At 43.9% G+C, this 21561-nt stretch overlaps 1 protein-coding gene across 5 annotated transcripts in view; it reads right to left on the bottom strand.

The window, feature by feature from the left end:
* Positions 1–11663: 11663 nt before the first annotated feature.
* Positions 11664–21561, bottom strand: part of Npnt (nephronectin) — a 69011-nt gene continuing 59113 nt past the window's right edge. For all 5 annotated transcript variants that reach the window (XM_021157580.3, XM_021157581.3, XM_021157582.3 and 2 more), the window contains 3 exons: positions 20728–20826; positions 15630–15886; positions 11664–14385 (listed from right to left, as the gene is read on the bottom strand). In XM_021157580.3, the coding sequence (XP_021013239.1) occupies positions 14302–14385; positions 15630–15886; positions 20728–20826 (440 nt within the window). In that variant the 3' untranslated portion in view covers positions 11664–14301. The remainder of the gene's footprint in view (positions 14386–15629; positions 15887–20727; positions 20827–21561) is intronic.

Raw genomic sequence — 21561 nt, 5'->3', positions numbered from 1 at the left:
GGTTTGGATTCCCCATGCCTTTTGACTCACAGCTATTTATTCCAAGGTTCTCTTACTTCAAAGGTCGGTAGTCATGGTCTTATGACCACCAATGGATTTCTTTGTCTGGTATCTGTTCCCTAAATAGGCTTCTTTTCCACGAATGTGCCATGTAAGGTTGTTTCTGTTCACATTCTGCTTTCTACCCTGGACAATCTCCAAAGCCTTACTGGACTGAAGGTAGCTCGGTGGGTGATGGCAGAATGGTCCATTCACCTTGCTCCTTATACAACTGTGATTTATGCACAGTCTAGCCTTGGGGGTTAATATCCATTGACCTGTGGTCTGGTCAGGTAAGCTCTAGCCATCACGTACATAATCTCTGCCTCCTGGTGTCAGTCATTTGAAGAGCTATGTGCTTTGAGTTTGGAACCGGAATGTAAATGTTTGGATATATACACATGTATTCACTACCAATATGTTAACACTAGACAATCTAAACCTCCGACGAGCACAATGTTAATAATAAGAGGAAAGACTTTCTAGTTCTGTGCTAAGTTCTAAGAACACATTACTCCTCAAACTGATCTGCATTAAACCCTGTAGATTACAGTAAGTAGGGATCTAAACAGAAAGAAGGCATATCAGTAGCCAGGTACTACTGCTTCGAATTCCTGGGCTGCAAAGGCCGATAAGGATGCTTGGGATTCTGATCCACTAGGTACGTGATGTGATAAGAATGAAACTCTAGAGGTTTAAAGTCCTGTAACTTAACTTCCCAGACAGGGCCCCTACAAGAGAAGGCACGGGGCCTGCAGACAACCCAAATGGAGGTCTGATTCATTTGCAGTTCTTATGGTGTTGGCTTTGCTATGGCCAGGGATTCTACCATTGTTGAGAGTCGATAGAGACATCGTTGAAGCCTCCTGCTCAATATGCTTGCCCCCATTGCCTGGGAGGAATAATGAACACTTGCTGGACGACCCCTCTGTATGCCCCCAAATCTTAAATGGACTGAGCCCAGCCCACATCTGAGTGGAACAAGAGGTTGCTGGGGCACTTGGATGAATCCTCGATTTGGATGGCATGGAGTGTTTCAGACTCTGTAGGGATGTCAGGCCCAATATGAAGTCCACTGTCTACACTCCTCTCCTCATCAAGCAGGCCACGCCTTTCCCTTTAGTGGAGTCTCTGAGTTCCAGTGCAGAATGCGGTCACCTCAAGGGAGTCTTTTTGTTAGAGCATTGACTCTTGATTTCACTCACAGAGATAGATTCTCTCCCTGGACCCTCCTCCAAGACTCCGGAGCCCACAGCACCACCGCTGAGTCAGCTCAGATTCTCTCAGGTCATTACCAGCTCGGAGCCCACAGCACCACCGCTGAGTCAGCTCAGGTTCTCTCAGGTCATTACCAGCTCGCCCTTTCCATCTGTGTGAGTCACTGAAAAAGTCAACCTCGGTTCAGTTTCTGTGCCCTGGGTACTCACCAGCCACGGTGTTAGTAGGTAACACAGGCCTGGCTTCCTGCCCAGAGCTCCTTTGGCCTGGGTTTATGCAATTTGGCTGGAAGCAGGAAGAACTAACCTTGGTTTGGTGGCCCACATCCCGAGTGCCCTCTTTTCACAGGACATCCGGCTTTTTGTCTGCCTTCCTGACCAGGTCCTATGAAGTCACTAGTGTTGCTACAAAACTCCTACTCCATTACACCAGGTCCCCTGTGAGAGACAGGAGACCGTAGAACCAGGCAGAACAGCACTATTGGGCAATCAGGGATCTTAGTGAATAGCATCTCCTCTCCTCTGAATAAAGAGTAAACTGAAAAAGACCAAAGCAGAGCCTAACACATCAGTTCCACCAGGGATTTAAGAATGCTGCTTGCATCTGTGACCACAATGGCTTCCTCCTCAGAGATATTCTTGACCAGAACTGCTAAGCAATTCTAGACACCAAGACTGTCTTCTTCTCTGGGCAGTCTTTACTAGGGCCTTAGGAGTTTGGAAAACAACTGAACCATGTGGAGACTTCAGGGAGGCCTGGGAGAAGAGGCTCCATCAGTCTTGCTTGACAGGGAATCATGGGCCACGAGTATGGGCAGAAACATTAGTATTCACCAGTCTATCCTTATAGGGTCAGAGAAAAGGCAAGCAGGGAATGTAGCCAGATCCTAGAAAAGATAGAACTTGCTAAATTCACAGGTCGATGGGAGCCCAGGCAAAGGGAATTACCAGTCTGAACCCCACCCAAGAACTTCCATTTCTACACATGTAAGGAGGACTTATATGAAAAGAAAGAACCTAGAGGCAGATGAGAAAGGTTAGAGGGACTAGAAAGATGGCTCAGTGGTTAAGATCACCAGCTGCTCTTCCAGAGGATCAGGGTTCAATTCCTAGCAACCATGTGGATGGATGCTCACAGCTGTCTGTAACTCCTGTTTCAAGACACCCTCATACAGACATACAAGCAAAACACAAATGAACATAAAATAAAAAAATCAATTTATTTTTTTTAAAAAAAGCTCATTTGTTATAAATGAAAAAAAATTAAAAAATCTTTTAGAGTGGGGAGAAAATGGTTAAGAAGAGAAGATTTGGGGAGAATGTAAAGATGGCAGGAAGTACTATGTTTCCAAACATGGTGACATATGCTTATAATGCCAGTGCCAGGAAGCAGACCAGCCATCCTAGCTACTTGGCATTCCAGGCCTGTGAGAAACCCTACTTTTAAAAGCAAGGGTGGACAGTTCTTATAGAAGGACACCTGAGATTGTCCCCCAGCTTACACACACACACAGCACCACAAACATGCTTCAGGAAACATTAAACAGAGCGAAGGACAATTTAGAGAACTAAGTGCTCACTGTCTCGTCGGGTTTTTAAATGGACAAACACATGCGCTGGAAACAAAACACACTCAGTCTGCAGAGGAAGAAGTAAGAGAGGCTGACGTTTCTAAACAACAAATGATTACTCAAAACCTTCTAGAAGCTCTGCTCCAACGGTAACTTTGAAAGAAATCACTGCCTCTGTTTACGAAAGCAGCAAAGAGCTTCGTGGAATATAAACCAAGAACTGCGTCTTCATATTCACGTACTCTTGAGTTTTAAATATAACTAGATTGACCCTGGTTTCAATATGAGACTTCTAATCTCCTTTGAGAATGCCCGGAGTTCAGATGTGGTGGTGCTGGGTCGAAGGGAAGTCTTATACTGGGGACAAAATAGCCACTGACCTCACATCAGAAGCTGCCAACCACTCCCTTCAATGTGAGGATTTCCTTCATGCCCAGGAAACCACAGGGTTTCTATAGTAGGTGAACAGAAGGGTGGGGTCAGGCCACGACTTGACGCTGTGTCCTCCCGAGGGGGCATGTGATGAGGTCAAAAAAACTTGGAAGCAACAAAAAGGGACTTGTTTAGAACAGCTGGCTAATCTTCCTGGATTAGCCAAGATGGAATCAAACTTGACAAGACACTTGTGAAGTGTAACAGGTCACAGCAGATAGAAGTCGCTATTAGTGGCAGTTTTAAAAATACCCAGAGATTTTAAATTTTTTATAAAAATAACCCATTACTCCTTGCATACGAGTGTGACCCATTTAAGGAGACATTTATGGCAGCTCACTTCCTTGGTGATTTCATAAAAAACATGAATGAGAGACATTTGCCTTTGAATGTGAGGGGAAGTGAGCATATCAAAGTAGAAGCGGTATCTTGAAGTTTTCCTCCCAGAATTACCAGAGCCCTCTGAAAATTCACTGCATAGGAAGTTTCATGAGCTGGAGGGGAATGGAGAATGCAAGAGTCTTGATTTGAGCTTGTTCAGGGCAGAACTGGGAAAAGTCTCTCTGTTACAAACCAGGCCTTTAAAAGAACAATCAGAAGGTTAGATGTCTGTAACAATACTCCAGAACATTTTAGTGCCCATTTTCCTGGATCTTTCCTGCTCTGAGTAAGGACACAAGCGTGGAACCCATGTGACAGACACTTGGGAAGCCTTGAGGTGAAGACAGCCTTCAGCCAGACAAAGAGAATACAGTTAAAACAACAGACTGAATCCGGTTAATCTTTTGAGTTTAGAAGTGGACCTTTGACACAACTGTGTCATATGAGGCCACTTTCCTGACTGTGCTCATAATGGTGGCCTTGTAAGACCTTACAAAGAAAAAGACCCTGAAATGGAGAAGCCAATTATCGCATGTCCTGAAAAATTAAAGATAATAAATATATGTTGTGTGAAGCTGACATTTGTGGAAATATTGTCCACCTTTAATCCCAGCACTTTGGAGGCAGAGGCATGTGGATCTCTATGAGTTCCAAGCCATCCTATTCTACAGAGTGAGTTCTAGACCAGCCAAGGGTTTATATTGAGACTTTGTCTCAGAAAAGCCAAACCCAAAATGCTAAAAAGTGTTTATTTTATGATGGTTGTAGTGGCATCTGCCTTTAAACCCAGCACTCAGGAGACAAAGTCGGGTGTGTCTCCATGAGTTTACAGCCAGACTGCTCCACATACTGAGTTCCAGGTCAGTCAGTGATAGAGAGTGAGACTCTGTCCCAAAAACAAACAAACAAACAAACAAACAAACAAACAAAAAGATATCCATAGGGTGGATGGGGTAGAGACATCTTCTGCCAAAGCCTAAAGCCCCAAGTTCAATCCCAGGAACTACATTATGGAAAGAGAACAGATTCTAGCAAGTTACTCTCTGACTTTCAAATGCTGGCTATGGCATGTTGACTCAAACAGACACACAGACAGGCAGACACACACACACGTCATAAACAATGAAGCATAACACAAATATAAAACCTACACATTTCTCATTCCCTAAAACAAATTATGGGCATCTTAACAAGCAACACTCAAGAGCACGTTACTTTTCTTCCATTGCAGCAACTAATATGATTAAGTATAAAGGGTTAGTTTTCTCCCTTCTCTGGGCTCAAGCCGTCACAGAGCAAGAAGTCCTTTGGAGCAGTTCAGTAGCAATACTGCAAAGCAGTCCTACTGGCCCAGGGCAATGAAAGAGGTGGCATGCAGAGGAATGAGGGAAGCGGTTTGTCTGAGTCTCCAGAGATCCATTTCTCTCATACCTCTGTGGTTGGGATAGCTCAGCTCTTTCCCAACTCTGGAGGAAATAGTTACAAAGGTTGGTAGGGTTCATGCAGCCATTTAGCGCAGTGGTTCTCAAACCTGTGGGTCAACCTGTGAGACCCCTTTGGCAAACTGCTATCTCCAAAAAATTTATATTGTGATTCATAACAGTAGCAAAATTACAACTGTAAAATAGCAAGGGCATAATTTTGTGGTTGGGGGTGGGGGTCAGCACAACATGAGGAACTGTATTTAAAGGGTTGCAGCATTAGGAAGGCTGAGAATCACGCCTACAGCATTGTTTGGAGGCTGAAGTACCAACTCCAGTTTTATTGACTGTGGGTTTGTTTATCCCACTGGTGTGCTTTCTGCAGAGTATAGAGAGGTACCCCAGGAAGGGGCCCACACACCTCCTGAGCCCCGCTAACCTCCAGTGCAAACCTCCCCACGGTAGTCAGCCTGAAAATAACCCACTTCTAAGAATAAGGCCACTGTTGTTTTGTCTTCGCTATTTTGTTTTCAAATATAACCCTGAAACGTCCACACATTTCTCCTGATGTTTTATAAAGAATTCTCTCAGAATCTGATCCTGTGGAGTGGTTTTTTGTTTTGTTTTGTTTCTGGTATCCAGCAACTGAAGCACTTGTTGGGATAAAAAGCTATTCTCAAGCAAATTCATTGTGCAGTGTCGTGGCTATGAGGCAGGTGCTCTGGCATTAGCGATGAGTGATGAGTATGGGTGATTTTCTTCCAGGACTGGCATGAGTCACAAATGCACCTGATTTCTCATCTCTGGTTAGCCTCACAGGTAATCCAGCCTTCAGTCTTCCAGAACGAAACTTTGTTACAAACAAAGGTATCTAAACATTGACTTTTAAACCTCAATGCAGTAAAGTGTTAACTAAAACAGCTTAGAGAACAGTGTGGGTGGGTTTACCCTAGAGCCAGGAAACCCACTCCATAGCCAGCCATTGCTAAATCCTCTCTGAGGATCACTGAGTAGATGGGACGCAACATTGCGTTTTGTTGTTCTTTATCTTGTGTGGTGGGGAATGGGGCAGGGGTAATCAAATGCTTTTGGATAGAGAAAGAGATTGACATTAGACAGCCCCCCACCTGTCTGTCTCTAAAGGACAACCATCTGGCTGCTCAGGTCTGGCTTTCCAGAGAATCTGACCTACTGCGCTACATCCCAGGGCCTCCAGGGAATTCCCTGGATCACTGGAGCAAGACAGGGAAAGAAAAGAGGCCAGCAATTACAAAGGGGCTGTGAACCATGTCCCAAAGCATCGTTAGGTTTCTGGAATCTCAACGCGGCTTCTCTCCAGAGACGGCCAAAGTCCCTGAGAAAAGATCACATGTTTATGCTGTCTCCTTTCCAGAGATTTCTACGCTGCCATGCATATGAGGTACTAAACACAGGTTCAAAGTCAAGGAGATTGAGTCTGTAAGTGTACGTATGTCTGGCCTTTACCGGTGGGGTTAGAGATCAGAGGTGCTAATAGGAGAAAAAAAAAAAAAAAAAAAACTCTCAGATGGTTTACACCAGGTTCCAGCCAAGATTTCCAGGAGGAGATCGGAGTTTCCCCTTCTTCCTTCCTTGTGACTCGTACATCATCCCATAATGAGTATTTATGGTTTTTTGTGCATTTACTAAGACAGTTTACTAGATTTCTGGAGTATAAACATGTGGCTATTCAGACCCTCAGCCTCTTTCCACCCCAGCAACACATTCCATTCTCTGCTGCCTGTGCTATGGGAAAGAAACTGAAAACTAAGGTCTAGATATAAATCATGGCTACTAGTACCTAGTGCCCACTTGACCTTTGTGGATTTGGTTAACACAATGACCCTGTCTCTGATGTAAGGGCCTTAAGAGTATCTACATTCAAACACTAGAGTTAGATGAGGACGTTTTATTTTTATGGCAGGATGGTGCCTGAGAAGTGGGCTAGGGGTATGTGGAGGCAAAAATTCATTCTTGACGGAGATGCTAGTGTCTAAATTGGATTTCCCTAGTTGTCTCATGAATGTTCTTCCTAGCTATTACACACACACACACAGTTTAACCAAAGCACTAGCTACGAAATCTGAGGAAAGTGGTATAAGATGAAGGAACAGTTTATAAAATGCCCTGAGCTGTAGCCAAATGCGGTCACTAGCCACAGTGTTTGAGAATTACAGCTGAGTGCAGCAGCAAATGAAAGCCAGATCCTCTGTAATCCCCAGGACTGCGCTTCGGGACCTGTGGTATGAGGCTAGAGTCAGATGGAACCTAGAGCGTGGTAACAAAAATAGCCTGCTCTTCTGACCATCCTCGACTGCCTTTGTGGGGAACATTAGCATGAATGAGTGTCAAGTCGGGGTGGGGGTAGATCTTTATCACATTACAGGTGCAGATGGGCCTTTTAATTTTACAAATGGCTTCACCAAAGACTTGAAAACATAACTAAAGATGCAGAAAAAGCATAGGGTCTGATCTCCTTGGGTACACAGATAAATACCAATCATTCCTTGAATTTTTGTTTTTCAAAGTGAAGTTGCTAGCATTGTGCAACAAAACTCCTAAATCCTTACTTGTGAGCCCTGAGACCCTGCACTGGTATGAACACAGAGCCTATGAAGTTGCCGATTGCAATTTTCCTGAGTACTAATATAGATTTCTCCAATTAATTTACCAAAGACCTAAAGACACCCTGTCACCAGAAACACTTGTTCTTACCACTGAAACATCTGTTGGATCTTTGTGAGTCTGTCCTGTGGGGTCTAGGTGGCTCTCCACTCTTCAATAGCGATATGTTGTTTAGCAAGGCACTTCATCTCAAGTCTGCCGTGGGAAGCAACAGTTTTTATGTCCTTAGATTACAGTCGGGGCTCAATAAGACACTATGGAAACCAGCCGGGAAATTTTCAGAGTAGATACAAAATGTTGCAAGTCACACGGGTGGCAAAATATCCCAGGTTCTCCTGATTGAGAAGCCACCCCAACATGGTGGTGAACCTTCAGGGCCTGCAAAGCACTAGGTGACTGGGGAAGATGCTCCACAAACTGAGGCAGGACAGGGGGCTCACTCTTGTTTGTAACCCACAGCGTCCATCTCCACAGTGAGGTCCTCGAGCTTTAGGTGGGGTGGCCGTCAGCGTCGGGATGGCTGATAAGTCGAGAAAGCCAAAATGCGGCTCTGCCCCAGGGTCTGATTCTAGGTCCGGGCTGAGCTTGAGGGTCTTCTAACAGGTTCCCAGGTGGTGTTGACTAGAGGGATACAGGCACCGGCTTGGGTAAAAGATGGTGGTGCTCGTTCCATGGGAGACTTCTGTGCAGGAGAGAGCTGAGCTCTGTAGAAATACCCTATGCGCTAATGAGACTCTTTCAGGGGTATGGGCATCACCTGGGCAGCCTCGTTATGGGAATTTGCTTCAACTAGCCCTAGGTGGGCTGCACCTCGCAGGTGGGGCTTGTGCTGCTGAGCACAGCCACTGGGGAGGCAAAAGTATTCAGTTGTTGCCTGATGAATTGTGAAATCCCATGCTTCCCGTCCCTTCTCAGACACCTATCTTGCTCTTCATATGACTTCAATGCCACAAGAAACAGTGTCTACTTTAAAAACCAAACCAAAACAACAACAACAACAACAACAAAAAGCTAACTAAACTATCCTTTCTCATTTAACAACAGATTTGAAAACATGTACCAAAATAATACACTCCCTATAGAAAGGTAACAGAACAACTGGTCTGTGACAATGTAGCTTTGTGCTCTGTTATGTAAATTGCTTAGGTATTAAGCCATCATGGAAGAGTTCACTCTTTTATCTCCAAATTGAAAGTAGTGTCATCCACAATATTATGCATTTCCATGAAGGGGGGATGCCACACTTTTAGAACTGCCAAAGACTCAAATAGATAAAAAGAAGGAACATAGAAAATGAGCAGATTTTAAGGATCAAAGAAATTAATAAGGGAGTTTTTTCATCCAGAGAAGGAAGGAATTAGGGGAGAGGAGGCTTGTGGGTAGGCCACTAATAGTTGGCTGTAACTAATACATTGGGGCTACAGTAACCTGACAGTTAGTGACTAGGTCAATAAGGGATTGACTCATAGAGGCCATGGGAGAACCTTCAAGGATTATGAAGTGAGAAATCACAACTACCAAATTCTACCGTGGTAGGTGTGGATGGAGACTGAGGAGGGTACCCAGGTTTCCTAGGAACATTTAAGGAGTCACCTCCATGAGTGGTGGAAGTAGAGATGGCAAGCAAACCTGATGGCAAGGCTAACCTGTGCCAGGGTTAGCTACAGAACTTGCTTTGGTGGTGCTGGGCCCACCTCAAGCTCCGCCTCCTATAGACCTGATGTGGAGGTGGAGAAGTTTCATTTCTAACATTCCTGTATTGATGTTGGTTAGGGTGTTGTGTCGATCCGCATTTAAGATAATCAACTTAAAAAGCGGAAATGTATCTGGGCTCAAATTTCAGACTATGTTCCTCTGGCAATGGGTTTGCTTCGCGCCTGTTGAGGGGTAAGGAGCCAGTGGTGGGCAAAGCTGCTCATGTCGTGGCAGAGAGGATGCAGAAGGAGGGAGATGAGAAGGGCTGGGATTCCTACCACCCCCCTTGAAGACACACCGCAGACATAAGGACAGAAGGACATAAGCAGAAGGACATAAGACCTTCTGCTGGCCCCGCTCCTTAAAGTTTCTCCATCACCAACAGTACCAAGTTGGACCAAGTTTCTCCATCACCAACAGTACCAAGTTGGACCAAGCCCCATACACCCCACTGGAGGAGACTGTAAATTCAAATATATATATATATATATATATATATATATATATATATATATGTCTTCCTCGCCCTCCCTCCCTCCTAGTGTATGCTTTAATTCATTTAATCTTTTGAGACAGGGTCCTTCATTATGTAGTCCAAGCTTCCTTGAACCCATACTCCTCGTGCCTGTATACCCCACTCTCCCCACACTGATGCCACAAATCTACACTGCCAGCCTGGTTCATTTATATTTATGTGTTTTCGATGATAAGTTCCGGCTATCTGTTCGAAGTAATGTTCTGTACCAGGTAGGCACATTTATATATGTATATATATATATATATATATATATATATATATATATACATATATATATATAATGCTCAGAGTTTTTCAGAAAAAAAGTACTATTACTATGGTTAAGTGTTTTATTCATGTAGATCTTGCCAATGCTGACCTTCAGCCCATCTAACATTAGCACTAATAAAGTCCCTGCCCAGTTCACTGTCACTGAAGCCTTGCCACCCATGGTGTGGCCTCTGGATCAAGAGTGCCTCAGACATCACCTGCAAACACCTTAGAAATGGAGAATCTTGAATTTCATCCCTGCCAGGAGGAACTGGGAGTCTAACTATGCCTGCAGGGGATTCCCAGGCACGGTGACACTCAGAAAGCTTCAAGAAGGTCCTCAAGTCCCCTCAGCCTCAGAACCCTCCAATACATATCTCAGAATGCTAATTCTGCTTTTGTGATTTTGAAAAGATGTCCCTTCCCATCTCTAGACAGAAACACCTCATGGGAAAGTCTGCTCGGCACTGGTCTCCAGAGCCACACACATTGCTCAAATATCTGTTACCATTACACCCCGATTTCCTTCATATCTGCTTCCCCCAAGCTCAGCAGAGCTTCAACTGGATTTTCTCAGATCTTGAAGCGATTAGAAAGAATCCCTGAGGTGGGAGAGCAGAATTGAATTGGAAGACTTGGGTCCCCAGCAGTTAAAGAGTTCCCTGAGTGCAGGGGAGAAAGAAAACACTCAGCGTTGCCAGGACACGGTCCAAGAATGGAGTTGTATGAGGAGAATTCTAAATGCTTGTGAGAAAACAAGCCTTGTGACGTCAGTCTCTTGAAAACTAGGAATTGTTCTTGGAGTGTGTTTTTGTGTTCCTCCCAGGTGTGGCAGAGAGGGGTGTTTACCTCAGCTTACTCATTATTGCTTGTTGTTGTCACTCAATTAAATGTATAAAGTATCCATTATACAGCTCCATGGAAAACATGCTTTTGCCACTTGCAGCTTGCCAGCGTGATCCTACCCCCCTTGAACTCACGAGAAAGTTGATCGTGTGATTTCTCTAGAGCAGTGATAAACGTGTTCTCCCTAACTCCCTGCAGACTGCTGCTACTCCTGTATGTTTTCATCTTCTTCCTTTACAGTTGGTTTTCTTTCCACCTGAAAGTGACTGGGGAATGAAATGTTATAAATTAACAAGATCACTAGTAAAAGGTTTATGTAATACATAATATATACCTAAGGATTTACTCATAGCCTAGCTTGGCATATAAAGCAATGTTTTCAGTAAATTACAGAATGTAACTAATTTACTGGGGCAAGCATGGGTCCTCAGTGACCTGATCTCTCCCCTGTCTGGGCATGTGATGAGTGGGCTGTATATTTTAAACCCAGAAACCTTAGTGATATCTGTCTTCCACACTTCCAGGTGGTAAAGAAGATTTCAGCATGGCTTTGAAACAGTAGTGTGTCACCTCGGGAGCCCGGTCCCAAAAATCAGAAGTCAAAAAACCAAGGAAGAGGCAGGTAGCAGTAGGAACAGTGATTTTTATTTACAAAGATTGCTTTTATTTTTTCATTTTGAAAACCACAAACAATTCTCACTTTAGAAAACATTAAATAATAGACAAGATGTTATACAGTACTTTGGATAACTTCCTCCATCAGTGTAGTGCAATGGCTTATTGGCACCCAGGAGTGAAATTCTCGATTGCATTCCCCTTTCTTCCGAATCAGCTGTGCAGTTACATGACCAAGAAGGAAATGAATCATTTAAAAAAAAATGCACCTAAGAACATCTTAGGTGCTCTTTACTTCTACTTCAGAAGCCCCAAATGGCAAAGTCACTTGGAGCTGTTCAAAAAGCATTACCAGCTTGTGGAACTTGGAAGGCTCCTGGTGAGAAAGTGAGTCATGGAAGGAGGCGAGGACGAGGGCTAACGGTGCTGTGGTTGACACACCTTCAGTAGCCATATTAACTTGTCAATGCAAGCCAGAGGCAATGCACCAGACAGAATCTCTCTGCCTCATGTTTCTTGGGGGTCTCTTTGAAAAACAAGTCTAAGCATCTACTGAACAAACCGTGGGGGTCACACCCTTACCCAGGAATCAAACATTAACACCACCATAGTAGGACATTATTAAGATTCGATAGCACCTGTGTGACACATCCTCTCCAGGAATAAAGAATTTGGGAATTTGTTCTGTTAATACTGCTGGGTTGGCTGTTGAGTGAAGACCCTTTCAGTGAGCTCAACATCTCCTTTTGTGCCCTTTACAGGAGGAGGCCAAGAGTAGAAAGCCTACCTTGGAGCTCAGTCCAAACTGCTCAGTTCTGGAGATGGCCATTATCATGGACTACTGTGGAGACCAAAGTGTCTTCTAGTGTCCACGATCAGGGACTTTACCCTGAAGTACGTACACCTTAAATACCTAACATTTTATGTAGGGTTTTTTTTTATTTTAATGGAGGGAAGGGAGAAAGAAGATAGAGAGGAAGAGAAGAGAACAGAAAGGGAGAGAGAGATGAACGTAGAAGTAAGGGGGGGGAAGGAGGGAGGGAGGGAGGGAGGGAGTAGGAGGAGAGAGAATGAATATGATCACACTTCTTTTTTGTAAAGGATTGGGCTTAGCAACTGTCCCTGCCAGGAAAGTCCCCCTCACACTCTAGCCTAAGCCTGTTCCCTCTGGTCCTATTCTCGGGACACATGGAGAACTCTTGGTGCCAACCCTTCGCAGCCTGGAGGAGCCCCCACGGTCTGCCCCTCAGTCTTCTCTTCTCCAGGCAGAACACTCCCAGTTCCTTTAGTTTGTCACCATAGATCTTTTTTTCCAACCCTTTAATCATCTTTGTGTCTCCTGGCAAAAACAGCAGAAAATATTTTGATTACTTACTTAATCAGAAGGGAGAGAAACGTTAAGGAGAAAAGTTGACTCTCTAAAGTTATGTGTTTTTTTAATACAGAGGTCTGACAGGGAGGAGATGAAGTTGGGGCTCTGTCGATATTAAAATTCCAATATTGTCCTCCTTGACGGTGCTAGTGTTGCTCCATCATCGCCAGCGTCACCTCTGTGCACAGGCCTGCTTCCTAGCCCAGCCTCAGGTAACACATTAGCTGCACTCGTGGAAACCTTGCTGATTTAAAGCTCATTATAAGCACCTGTCTTATGGGCCGTCCTCTGGTCCTCCGCTCCCCACCCCCACCCCCACAGAATCTTTACAAAACTTCTTACTGGTGGAGGGAGGCATGTAACAATGGTGAAAGCTGTCAGTTTAAAGTATAACTGGAAACATAGGGGTTTTATATATTAACTGCAGGTCCTCACTTCCCTTTAATGGTTTTCTGAATAGGTCAAACTCAAGGACACAGAAACAAAGCCATCATGACACTACCCCAAGCTGCACACCTTTGTTAGTTTTCTTGCTGCTGGTTTAAGTCATAGCATAGATGACAGGTCACCATGTTTGTTTGTTTTTTAACTCAGGGGATCATAAGCTGCCTTTGACCTTGCAACTAGAGTCTGTGGATATTAGGAACAGGTAAATACTTATAGTAATAGCACATTTACACAAACACAGTACTGCTAACCAGGAAATTCCATGCCCACCCTATATAACTGTCTTTAACAGAAAGACACAGTTTACAAGAATAAATGCATCTTAATATGTTGCACACCCCTCCGTTATAAAGAGTATGGATTGAGGTCAGGCCAGAAGTAACTGAAGTGAAAAAGATACACTAGTTTCACAAGCACGCTGTACATCATACTGTCATACTGTAAGCAAAGTCACTACTACTCATGGTACAACACTGGACAGATCACAGAATTCCATTTGCACAGAATGAAAACGTCTCCCGTAGTTGGCTAGCAGGCCCACTCTATAACCAGGAGGAAGGATGGCCCCGGTCACACATGCCAAAGGCCTTCCTAAAGAAGACACCAGTATAAGGTAGCACCCCAGAAGGGATCTCCAGATGCTCCTGTACGTCGAGAGTGTCACTGTTCACTGGGATTGCACCAAAACAGGCCACAGAGACCCAAGTCACCAAGCAACCTTCCTCCTGACCCACTCCTGCCCTAGGCCTGATAAGAGGGAGACAAGAGGGCAAGCATTGGGAAATGAGGGAGAGCGACAAATTCACTGCTAGCTCGGGAGCTGCCAGGGGTCTTCTCAGCAGCGACCTCTTTTCAAGCTCACATCATCCAATCCAATCTCCCCCGTGTGACCACGCCTTTTTTCACCCTTGAAGATGACCTAGGGAGAGAACGCATACACTGGTCAGGCCTCCTCTGCCCCTTTTCCAGTGCTCACTCATGGAGCATGGTAAGACAACCCTTCCCCCAAACCGAAGATCAGATTTCTATGGCAAGTGGGAACACTAGAGCTCAAGGGCCAGCCTTATCCCAGGCCCTGGCCTTTCGGGATGCCCTCCAACTGCTCGTCCAGCTGCTCACCAGACCAAATGGCCCAGAATCAGTTACTCTTCAAACTGGCATTCTCACTACACACTCGTTTACTGCAGAAATGTTGACAAAGTAGACAATGGTCAAAGATTGCCAAGCTTTGGAAGGAAGAAGAGTAGAGTGTGACACAATGCTGAGGAAGTAGGGGCTAAAGAGCCCCCAGCTTTTAGAGATTTCACTCTTTCACATTTTATCCTCTGTAGGGTATCCCTGCTCCCTTAAAACTGGACCAGACCTTTCAATACTATGGCACGAAGCAATGCATTTAAAGGAGGCAAAGGCAAAAGGTACACAGACATCTAATGGCCCCCCTGAAAGCTGTAATGGGGTCTGTGCTTCTAATGTGGTCTCAAGAAACTCTGTAAGAATGATGTAGACACTTCAGGGCAAAGTTGTATAAGCGTCTACCTCAGGATGACATTTTCTGAAAGTCACCCGTTATATTTGGTGACATGTGACAGATCATTTTCTCACTACCCAGAACTTGGTTATTTAAAATAAAATTTAAAAATTAAATACAAATAGCATCCCCATTCAATACTTCCACCATAACCCCTCCTGGACAACACTGTTCAACCCTGGAGCTGGGCTCCCACCTGGAGCCGCTTAACTCATCTTTGGGCCAAAGGGGGAAACGAATTTCAAAGAAACACTTAAAATTAGAAAGAAGAGTTACTGCGGCCACAGAGGTAAAAGTTGGAAGGTTAAGGAAGTGAAGGTAGAGGAAAAGCAGGCACCGTTAACCACAACACTCAGACCCTGGATGTGTTTAACAACTCCTTTTTTTTTTCCTTAAATTTTCTATTACTAATTTTCTCTCATTGGAAACAATTGATCATCACAACTGAGAGAGGGTCTGGTGGTCAAGGTTGCAATGAAGAAGAAGGATGAAGAAGCAGAAAAGAATTTCAGGAAGAGGCGATGGATGGAGCCCTCCAGGAAAAGCCACAAAACACTGGACCTGAATTGTACAGAGCAAGGCTCCTTGCCAGGCTCTCCCATGAAAGCAGCACTTCCGTTTGGGGATCTACTTACGCTTTTGACGTCAGCCCCTCGCAAAGTGATCTGGGTTTGCCTCCAGCCATGGCCACCATTTCTTCCCCACAGGGCTGCTCCGTGGGTACCGTGTTTCCTCACAAACACCTGCAGTGTGCCCGAGTGCAGCCCAGTCACCTTGTGCCTAAAGGACAGGCACAGGTCCCCTGAATTCATGAGGTGGCCAAGAGGTAACACCAAGCGAGCGGCTTTTCCCCCCGGGGCTTTGGCTGCAGACACTGTGAGATACTGTCCACCTGCAATGGCAAAGCAGGGCCTCTTTCTAGCACAAACTGCATGGACAGGAGATTTTTAATAAACTTCATACAGTAACATTCATTGATAAAGAATCGCAGATCTCTATGAAGAAAAACAATAGCTTATTTCTATGCCTGTTGTAAATGCTATGATGTTCACAAATAACACCCACTTACTTTGCCCACAGAGAACAAAGACAATGTACCATGATTTCAGGATTAGTAACCGAACACTGGCTGTTTCCTTGGAATAGAGTCAGACCCCTAGCACATACATGCACTGCCTCCTGATCCTCACCATCTCTGTGCTGGTGGGCATCCCACACTGTTTTAGTAAAAATGACCCAAAATTTCCCTGGTAAGATTTATTTGTAGACAAGTAATCTCAGGGCAGTAAAACACACAGCTTGTATACACACACACACATACAAGTTAAAAACTGTATATCTCTGTCTGTCTGTGTGTCCAAATGTCTGTCTTGTTGTATCTAAGAGAACATAAAAACTTAATAAAAGCCCTCCACTTTTGACAAGTCACCTTGGCTGACCTCAGACCCCAACATCTATAGAGCAGTGCAATTTAAAAAAAAAAAAAAAAAGAGCTAAGCACCAGTAAAGTGGGGGCAGCTGCTTTGCAAGGGAAGGTCATGAGTGTTTCAAAAATCAGCGCTTGTACGGATGACAATTCCTGCAGGCGGTTTTTGTCACAGGCAATTGAGGGTTTCAACATTGATTTGTCCATGGGAAGAATGTGGTTGGAATGCTGGGCACTTGTTATCTGCTGTGGGAGAAACCTCACTTCCTTTTCAAAGACAGACCATCACCATCACCACCACCACCACCACCACCACCACCACCACCATCACCATAAGCTTCATTTCTACACGACATGGCCAGAGACTTGGGTGTTTTTCTCTACCAAGTTCCTGTTGGCATTTCTCCTAGGTAACAAAGGACTTTGAGTTACTGTGATATACCCTTGCCCTGTGCTAAGTGTGTTCCCTGCAGGCTGCAAAAGCTGGAACCAGTCAGTCCCATCCCCACCTCAAACTTCCCCACCAGCATCCTAGGACAGAGTGGGGAAAATTAAAGTTATTTGTATGGCCGATGTTCCAAAAATATAGCAAAAATAAAATAAAATAAAAAAAAAATTTAAAAAGCCAGAAATTTGCTGACTCATGTACCGAGTCAATGAAAACACAAAGCAAACACAAGGCGTTGGCTTCCTCCTTCCTTATCTTGGCTCCCTTTCCTCACATATTGACAGCCCCAAAATACTGGGCCAAAAGTTTTATGTGCATGTTAAGTGTCTGTCTAAGTCTGCTTCTGTGGTTAAGACTAAGGTAAGATTATTACGGTGAACCTGCCAGGTTTAAGAAAGCAGGGATTATCTTAAGCCCTAAGGAATGTATGCTAATACCATTTTCTAGACACTGCATGCAAACAGCACATCTAACAAACCAAGGTGCCCAAGACCCCAACAACCCTTTTCTACACATATTCAAAACTCTACCATTGTAACAGTGATGAATACAGTTGCTTCACTTCTTCCTCCATGCAGCCGCGCTGACTTGGGTTTAATTTCTCTTTAATTTTGTTCACTGGGTGACTCATTGTTGGGAGGAGTGGGAATGCCCACACGCCATAGCACACATGTACATGTCAGAGGTGTATGGCTGGAATTCCCCAGCACTCCGAGGACCCATTCTGAAGGGCATACTGACACGAGCTGTGCACTTGCTCAATCTGTCAACTCTCTGCCATCTTATGCTCTTTCCATCCTTTTCTCCAATCTAAAACATTGCCAATCCCCTTAGGGTTCCAGGGGACATTTTCTGAATGACCACAGACCCTCACAACTGGATTAAGAGGTCATCTCATCTCAGGTGAAGCTTTAGTCCTTTAACAACATCTTAGCAGAGTCCACCCCACCAAACACCTCCAGCAGAAGGCTCTTCCCCTCATACCAGTCTGCTCTTTCTAGCAGCTCTACTGAACGTTCTTTTTGAGAGTTTAAATCCATCTACATTGTTTTCTGGCACAGATCCTACTTCTTATGCCCGTTTGAATCACAAAGAACAACTGGTCAACCTTGGGTCAATTGTTTCAAAGCAGTACATTCTGTTGCTTCTTCTCTAGGTGAAACATTCTGGCCTTCACCTACTTTTCACAGGTCAAGGAAGATACACCTCTCCATCCAGGTCACTCTCTCTCTTCTGAATGATGTGCAACTAAGTCCCAGATAAGAACGGCTGCCCAGAAGTGGACCAATCACTTCACCATAGCATAATTTACATTGTGGAAAAGAATCATACCTATAGACATAGTCTATCTTCTTAAAACAAGTCTCATGAGATTCACCCATAATAAAGTCCTTATGTACCAAATCCTTCACATTTAGGTCTTGCTTGCATCTTTTCACAGTTGTGGTTGGTTTCTAGAGCTTGAGACACACTTACCATCAGAGTTTAGCTCTGTGTGTAGCCCATTAACCTAACCTCATGGATGCTGGGTCTGTTAACACACACAATCACTTTCCACTCTGAGTCACAATTAGGTCAAGTTTTCTTCAGTATCTAAATTCCATTTCCATTTCATCCAAGTTTTTTGGTTTTTTGGGTTTTTTGTTTTGTTTTGTTTTGTTTTAAATAAAAACTAGAAACCAGCCTCTGGGAGGCAGATCTGTGCTGAGGGGTTAGCCCAGCTAAGCTGCTGCCATGGCTGCCACGATCTTTGCATTTGCTCTGCTCTAACACAGTCCGATGACCACGTAAGATATGCCCCCATCATTCCACATTTCATCTATCTCCTACTAGAGGACAAGAAGAATGTGACCCACAGCCTGAAACATCTGCAAATATGGTAACAATGAAAGGTGCTCAATAGTAGCACATGGTTCTAAAAAAGTGTTCTAAAAAATCAGTTTAGTTTGTTGTACAAGGACTATTACAAACAGCCTGTTTCTACAAAACAAATGAATTTTTTAAAATTTAGCATGAGTGCATGTACCTTCATGCTGTACCTTACCCTTCATGGTGTACCTTACTCAAAAGGGTTATTTCACTACAGCAGTGAATATTACTGACAAGCTCCTCACCCAAGCCTGTACATCTTTCTGTTGTGCATCACTCAGGTCGGACCCAGTCGCTCTTAGAGGCTGGATGTACTCAGTCCAGGCACTGAGCTGACTCTACAATATACTACATTTCTTTACTCTAGCTTGTGGCCTGAGGAGGCTTGCATTTGCCTCAGGGGATCAATGCTTCTCTTGTGAGATAAAGACAGTATCACCTGATTCGCTGGATGGAGATGAGGATTAAATAAAATTAGTGAGGTGAAGACTGTGCTGGCATTATATCAGATATTAACATCTGTTGAGTCTATGTTATTTATAGACACTGTGACAGTTACATTATACTTGGAGTTAATCCTACATGAGTGTGAGTAATTCAAGACATAGAGATGAGTACAATTAAATTGTTGTGGTATCACAAAAACTCTCTCTCTCTCTCTCTCTCTCTCTGTGTGTGTGTGTGTGTGTCTGTGTCTGTGTGTGTCTGTGTGTGTTATGTTTTGACACAAGTTCCTCTGTGTGGCCCTGGCTATTCTGGACCTCACTCTGTAGACCAGGCTGGACTTAATCTCAGAGATCCACTTGCTTCTACCTGCCAAGTACTGGGATTAAAGGCATGCATGCATGACCACCAAGTTATAGCAACAGACTTTAAAAACTATATCAATTTATTGGATAATCATATCTTAAAAGTTTACCTCAAATATTTATTCTTAAGTATCTTTCAATTTTAATTCAATATTCCTTCAATTATATTTAATTATTTTAGAAGCGCTAATGAAAGTACTTTGGACTAGTTATTTGAAGCCTTGTTTCTGAGACTGTACACACCAGAAGGACACTCTTAGCACTATTGGGATCCTTGGGGAGCCAACTACCACCCCTCAGACCTGTGTGCCTCAAAGCCCCATCCACCTGCACCACTGTTAGGGTAGATTATACACGCTCACACACTAGCTTTTCTGTGTTGTGTTCTAAAGACTGTGGCATGTGAAAACTGGGCTTTAGATGCACATAAAACAGTACTTTTCCTCCATAGCTTGTGTGTCTTATCCTTAGAAGCTAGAATCAGAACCAAAGGAAAAAAACAGAACCTAGATTTCTCACCCTTCCATTAAGTTGGCTTCACACTAAAAACCCCCACTTAATTACAGAGGGAAGGAAGAGTCCAGGGTGGAGCTTTCCTTCTTGAAACGAGGTAAAGTACCGAATGAGCCCTGAATGCTCACATTAGTAAGCAGTGTATAATTTACAAGTCTACCAATTTCCCGAGAGTCCATGTCTAAGTCCAGCTTTGTAATAAGCTTCTCTTGGAAGCAGGGTGGTAGCATGGACTCTTGCCTCTAGGATCTGACTTGGAGTAAATTGTTTCCAGAGGGCCACTGTGCTGTGTAATTGTCACACTTCAGTTTCAATTGCTCCATCATCTACAGCTCAAATCTTCATTAACAAATCCAGGGGCATAACTGACCAAAATACTTGCAAACTGTTGACCGGGGGGATAGGCCACTGTGTTACTGCTTTTACATGGAGGAATTGGGTGCGACAAGTATTTTGAAAAGTATGATGCAGGACAAGCCTAAATGCTATTTACCAAGCTTTTTGAGGCAAATCACCTGGCCTCCTGATTAACTACTCATGCTAGGAGTCTAACGGACAGCTAGCAAATCGTCTCTCTTAAAGAAGATGGAATATACATAATAGGGGCAATTTTTTAATGGTCAAGAGGATCAAACAGAGCCAGGAGGTGTTACATTGTGTGACTTTACCTGCTGGGTCCCTGGCTGTCTCCCAGTGCAAGTCACTATCTTTTTCTCTGATCCATCCACAGAGTCCATGGTCAAAATTGCAGCTGTGTATGAGAATACCTGCAAGGAGGCGGCCAGAGAGACAAGATGACAAACTCAACAGAAAACAGCTGGCAAGTCGCAAATAATAGGTATCTATCCATATAGCAGGAGTTTTCTCCTATCCAAACTTAATATCCCAACCGAACACTTTGCCCTGAACTTGAAAGACGATGATGCACATCTTTTGCCAGCACAACTGGAATAGATGCTCAGCTGAGAAAACAGAACCAAGAGCACTCCCGACGACTCATGACCTCATTGGGTTGTCACTGTTAAAATCTGACTTCCTTCTCACAATTCAAACAGTGCTTTAATGTGATTTTAAAAGAAAATGGGGGCCTGGAGAGATGGCTCAGTGGTTAAGAGCACTGACTGCTTTTCCAGAGGTCCTGAGTTCAATTCCCAGCAACCACATGGTGGCTCACAACCATCTGTAATGGGATCTAATGCCCTCTTCTGGTGTGCATGAAGACAGCTACAGTGGACTCATATAAATAAAATAAATTAAAAAAATAATAAAACAATAAAAAGAAAATGATGACTCATAATTATTTTTTGCTCAAGTGATCTAACCAACTGGGTTGTCAAATACAACAAAAGAGAAGGACAGCCTAACTCCCTTAGATGTGACTGGTGCTCTACAATGGTACTTCCTGAGGCGAAGGAAACCCACTATTTTGTATCCCAGCTGAAAAAAAAATTTCAAGTTCTTTTCCTGGGATGGGGGTCAGGATTGGAACATAACAGCGTCTA

This window comes from Mus caroli, unplaced genomic scaffold (genome assembly GCF_978045245.1).
Source record: "Mus caroli unplaced genomic scaffold, Mus_caroli_1 scaffold_3, whole genome shotgun sequence".
NCBI lineage: Eukaryota > Metazoa > Chordata > Mammalia > Rodentia > Muridae > Mus > Mus caroli.
The sequence above is the reverse complement of the archived record's forward strand: the minus strand, read 5'-3'. Positions and strand labels throughout refer to the sequence as shown.